General features: G+C 38.8%; 1 protein-coding gene across 2 annotated transcripts in view; it reads right to left on the bottom strand.

Moving 5' to 3' along the window:
• Window positions 1-1437, bottom strand: part of LOC117946228 (transient receptor potential cation channel subfamily M member 7-like) — a 4982-nt gene extending 3545 nt beyond the window's left edge. Inside the window, exons 1-3 of one of the 2 annotated variants that reach the window (XM_034874627.1) lie at window positions 1377-1437; window positions 1068-1133; window positions 5-65 (exon numbers count right to left, since the gene is read on the bottom strand). In XM_034874627.1, coding sequence (XP_034730518.1) covers window positions 5-65; window positions 1068-1133; window positions 1377-1398 — 149 coding nt within the window. In that variant the 5' untranslated portion in view covers window positions 1399-1437. The remainder of the gene's footprint in view (window positions 1-4; window positions 66-1067; window positions 1134-1376) is intronic. The other variant, XM_034875443.1, reaches the window with a different exon arrangement.
• Between the last annotated feature and the right edge of the window lie 6 nt (window positions 1438-1443).

The raw sequence follows: 1443 nt of genomic DNA, 5'->3' as shown, positions 1-1443 counted from the left end.
AGACATGCTGTTGTTGATAGTGCTGGGGGAGCTCTCCTCCAGTCGGTACACAGTCACCGGCTCCCCTGAGGGAACACAGATGATAAATACATTAAGAAAAGAAGTAATAAATAGTTATAGGTCCTTATTTTCATGAGGAAATTCATAGGAATCAAGTTATCATCGTTAAAAACATGGTAAAGGGATACTTTTACTGTCTTAAGTTACGATTAGGTACTTTTATTTTAAAACTTCACGATGCAAGCTAGCCGCATCCGTTGCTGGAAAACAGGCGAGGGAAAAGGAAGATGGTCTTTATCTTTGCAAGCGCCATATATGGTGTTTTCTAGAATGGCGGAACCCTGAAAAGTGATGAACAAGTTAATGAAGACACTGGTGTTTTTTTAGAAACATTTAAAAAAAAAAACTGTAAATGTTTGAATAGTGCTGATGGAGACGTTTGCCAAAATGATCAAGTTTTGTTGCAACCCGGTCTCGGTCAAGTTTTTTGTTGGATTTTGATTTTCAAAAGCCCCGTTTTACATGTGTAAATGTATTTGTATCTGGTTCAAATTACACATATAGTTACTAAAGTCTAAATAACTTTAACCCTGGTGTGTGTCTGCTCATTGCACTTGAACTTCCTTCCTCACAAACCTAGGAGTTTACTCAGGAATGGTTTACAATTAGCTAATTAACTAACGGTTAGCTAACCATTTGTTTGGTATTTGTTTACCAGTAACTAATCACTACTGCTTGAATCACAGTCAATCAGTAACTAATCATTAACTAACACTTTTTTTTACTTATTCATTCCTCATTTACGTTCCTCTGTAACAACCTACATGTTTGTGTACCTTATGGTAAAGTGTTACCCACACCCTCAGCAACAGCTTGGATGTGACTGTAAAGAAAACAGCAGCAAATGTGGGAGGGCAAAAACAATGTAGAAAACACATCTTTCATCTGCCTCAAACTGTCTCATTCTTCAACTGCCTGCTGTCTTTTCTCAAAACTGTCTGCAGGGTTTTTACTACTTTTACTGACTGACCTGTCATGCCTGGAAATGCATCGCGATTCAGACTTACCCCTAGGAGGCACAGGGGTGAAGGGGATACTCTGGGACAGCCTCATCAAGTTGTTGCGCTCTACAGCTAGAGTCAAGGAAAAATATGTGCACACGCATAAATACACAAACAGGTCAGCACAACTGCAGGAGAAGACCAAACAGAGATGTAACTACTTGTAGGATTAGTCATTGCTCTTAGCCTCTGTGAAACATTGATAATTTTCACCCACAGACAGCACTCTGAATTAAATGCAATCTACAATCATCAATTTGGAAATAATAACATAATGTGAAAAGACAATGACACAAGTTATTTGCCATGGCTCACCTGAGTACTGGTAGCTTTCCATGGGCTTGAAAGGTGAGCCAATAGCTATGGAGAAAAAGAAGAGAAC

The sequence above is a fragment of the Etheostoma cragini genome, chromosome 1, assembly GCF_013103735.1.
Source record: "Etheostoma cragini isolate CJK2018 chromosome 1, CSU_Ecrag_1.0, whole genome shotgun sequence".
NCBI lineage: Eukaryota > Metazoa > Chordata > Actinopteri > Perciformes > Percidae > Etheostoma > Etheostoma cragini.
Note: the sequence above shows the minus strand (reverse complement) of the source record. Positions and strands in the feature narration are given on the sequence as shown.